Consider the following 3,160-nt stretch of genomic DNA (forward strand, 5'->3'; position numbering starts at 1 on the left):
ATAACATGATGCGCAGTCATCACAACTGCATACATGGCAAAATGAACATCCTCCATATATTAGTAAGGTCTATGAATGTTAGGGTGTGACTTATTGCATATAGACAGCATGAAAATTCTGTGCCAGAATGCAAACTCCATGGTTTTAGATCATGTTCATAGACTAGTGCAAATATGGCTAATTGAACCGCCGCAAATAAACACATCCAAAAAGTTGATAACAAATGGTCTGGACAGCTTGAAGAAATTGGTACCTATTTGTTTGTGTTGGTTTCAAGCTACAATAAATCCCATTTTCATTCATGTACAGTAATTAATAACTATTAGAGATTTAATTACCTACATAGTAATCCAAGAAGACCAGAAAACACTACTTGCTAAGAGTAATAGGCAGCCAAGAAGCCACGTGTCATCAACAACAGTGAGAATGTGTTTGGCAGTATTATGATGAGAAAAGTAGTCTATGTTTAAGAGCTTATGTCCTTTCACCAGAGCCATGGTTAATGCTCCATTCACGTAGCAAACTGTTCCTATTATTTTTGCAAAGTTTCTTATACTTTTCAGATCAATTTGCGTGTAAAAGAAGGAGAACAAATTCGGCGCTGGTGAGAGTGTCTGGCGAGGGAGTGAGTGATGCCGGTGAGGGTGGCTGCTGAGGGAAGCAGCGACGGCACTGAGGTTGGCTTGTGATGGACGCAGCGATGGTGTTGGGGCTGGCTGGTGAGGGAGGCAGCGACACTATCGAGGGTGACTGGTGAGGAAAAAGCGACCACGCTGAGAGTGTTTGGGAGGAGACCTGCTACGGCGGTAAATAAAGTTAAATGTGGATGATATTCACAACATGACTCTCGTTTAGATATCTTGCACCTTCTTTATTTGAGAGATAGTTGATTCCACAAATAGGGTTAAGCATCCGCATACATGACATAGAGTCAGAAAACATTTGGGGACCATGTCCACGTGTTCTCAACTTCTCAGAGAGTTCTAATTCATATTTTACATTATTTTGATGATAAATTGATTAAAAGTAATTGTTTTCCTTTACATTCTTTTTTAAATAATCATTTAAAAGAATATATATGATTGGATAAAAATATAGATAAAAAATGTTTCTTTTTTTATTGACTTAATTACTTCCATATAAAAAAAATAATGTAGCCAAAAATAAAAATATGAAAGGGCTCTACTTATCTATAAAGCTTTTGTTTTTGTTTGTTAAAGGAAGATAACAAAAGCAAAAAGAAAGGAAATTAAAGAAGAAAAAACTCTCCGAGAGCGACGTTTAAGGGAGTTCTACCAAAAACAAAAGCAAATAACAAAAACACATAAACTTCTTTTATTTCTTTGGCGATAATTGATCAACGTGTAAAGTTCGAACATAAACGTTGTTCGTCAAACTCTAATTCTATGTGTTTGGTTTAGGATCAAGATAGACGAAAGAACCGTCATTTTCTTCGTAACTTATTATATCGTCTCTATCTTGTTTTGAAAGCTAGGTTCCCCTGCACCACGCACTTTTGAGGCTTCATGGCTATGTTTTATATCTCATGTTCAAGGCTCATGCCATTTTCTATGTCAGGTATGAATCTCTTTCTCTAAGGAAACTTGTTTATGATGGGTCATTGTTATGTACCATTTTCTTTTATTGTTCTATTTTGATGGGACTTCCCTTGTTCCCGTTTTCATGATTTGTCATTATTATTAATATCTAGAATTCTAGGGCCCAACTTTTTATTATATATAACCTTTAAATTTAGGGATCTGAAATTTTTTGGTCATGTAATGATGGTTATCATTCAAGGTTCATGAGAATGAAACAATGCACTACATTATATAGGCTTAATGCGAAAGATAATTTCAGATTTCAGAGGAAATAGATGTTGTAGAGATGGAGGAAATTATATATAAATTTTGGTTTAGTCTTTCTTAAAATATTTATTTTAATCTTTCAGTATTATAAAATTAATTTTATTTTATGACTTCTCCTCAAATTTTAATCTAAGTCTTTTTTTAGAGTGAGCCTAGATTAATCCTAAAAACTAGCTCAACGGATCCGATGAGGAATATCTCATACTTATATAATTATCTAAAAAATTTATTCCTGAGAGATATAAGAGTTATAATAGTTAGCAGTAGTATAGCATGTTATTGTTATTTAAAGACTTGTTATTCTAATTTAATAATTTTTTTTTAGCTTGTTTCATCTCATGATGCAAATGATGACTCAGTCTCAGGTATCTTTTACATGCAGTGCAAGATCTGATGAGACTATTCTAGTCTAGAATCATCGGATCCACCGAAGTCATCAATCAATCTTGGGGACGTTCTTTGATTGATACCAAAAAAAAAAAAAAATGGAAGGTGAGCAGCAGCAAAGATCAAAACTGAATAAAGCTAAGCAGATTGTGAGGCTAAGGGGAATGCTTCGTAGATGGCACAGTTTCTCATCCTCATCGTCAACCTCAATCTCATCATCACCAAACATTTCAAGTAGCCCCAATTACAACATGATTGACAATTCTGATTACCAAGAACCTACAAGTGATGATGATCCAACCTCAAAGAGGGCAGCGTGTAATTGTAACTTGGATGAAGAGGATCACAAATGCGAGAGCCCCGAGCCCCCTCCCGATGTTCCGAAAGGGTACTTGGCAGTTTATGTTGGGAGTGAGCTTCGGAGATTCATCATTCCAACTAGCTACCTTACTCATTCTCTCTTCAAGTTATTGCTTGAGAAGGCTGAAGATGAGTTTGGATTTAGCCATAATGGTGCTCTCACTATTCCTTGTGAGACTGAGACCTTCAAGTATCTCCTCAGATGCATAGAGACCAACTACGACACCCATCAAGGTAGCTCCTGTAAGTTCATTCTCTTTCTCGTGCCTTTCTTTTTCATCTTCTATGTATGCTCTGCTTCGCAACAAGCCAACAACCATGTTATATCATCAACAAAATTTATTATTTTCATCAACACGGTAAACAAGAATATTATCCATTAAAAAATGTAAATTATTTTTTGTATAAAAAAATGTATTCGCCTAACATGTTAGCTAATATTAATAAAATGTACTGGTCCTTGATATTTTTCGTAATAATTACTTCTTCACAAAAAAAATATAGAAAATTATTTTTTAATTAGCTAACATTAACTAATTTTTGTG

The 3,160-nt window shown here is 34.8% G+C and overlaps 1 protein-coding gene across 5 annotated transcripts in view; it reads left to right on the forward strand.

The window, feature by feature from the left end:
* Positions 1,305-3,160, forward strand: part of LOC107634492 (auxin-responsive protein SAUR72-like) — a 3,772-nt gene continuing 1,916 nt past the window's right edge. Inside the window, exons 1-2 of one of the 5 annotated variants that reach the window (XM_021118965.1) lie at positions 1,305-1,578; positions 2,228-2,858. In XM_021118965.1, the coding sequence (XP_020974624.1) occupies positions 2,354-2,858 (505 nt within the window). In that variant the 5' untranslated portion in view covers positions 1,305-1,578; positions 2,228-2,353. The other 4 variants (XM_016337962.2, XM_016337963.2, XM_021118966.1 and 1 more) reach the window with 4 other exon arrangements.

The sequence above is a fragment of the Arachis ipaensis genome, chromosome B03 (genome assembly GCF_000816755.2).
Source record: "Arachis ipaensis cultivar K30076 chromosome B03, Araip1.1, whole genome shotgun sequence".
NCBI classification, from domain to species: Eukaryota; Viridiplantae; Streptophyta; class Magnoliopsida; order Fabales; family Fabaceae; genus Arachis; species Arachis ipaensis.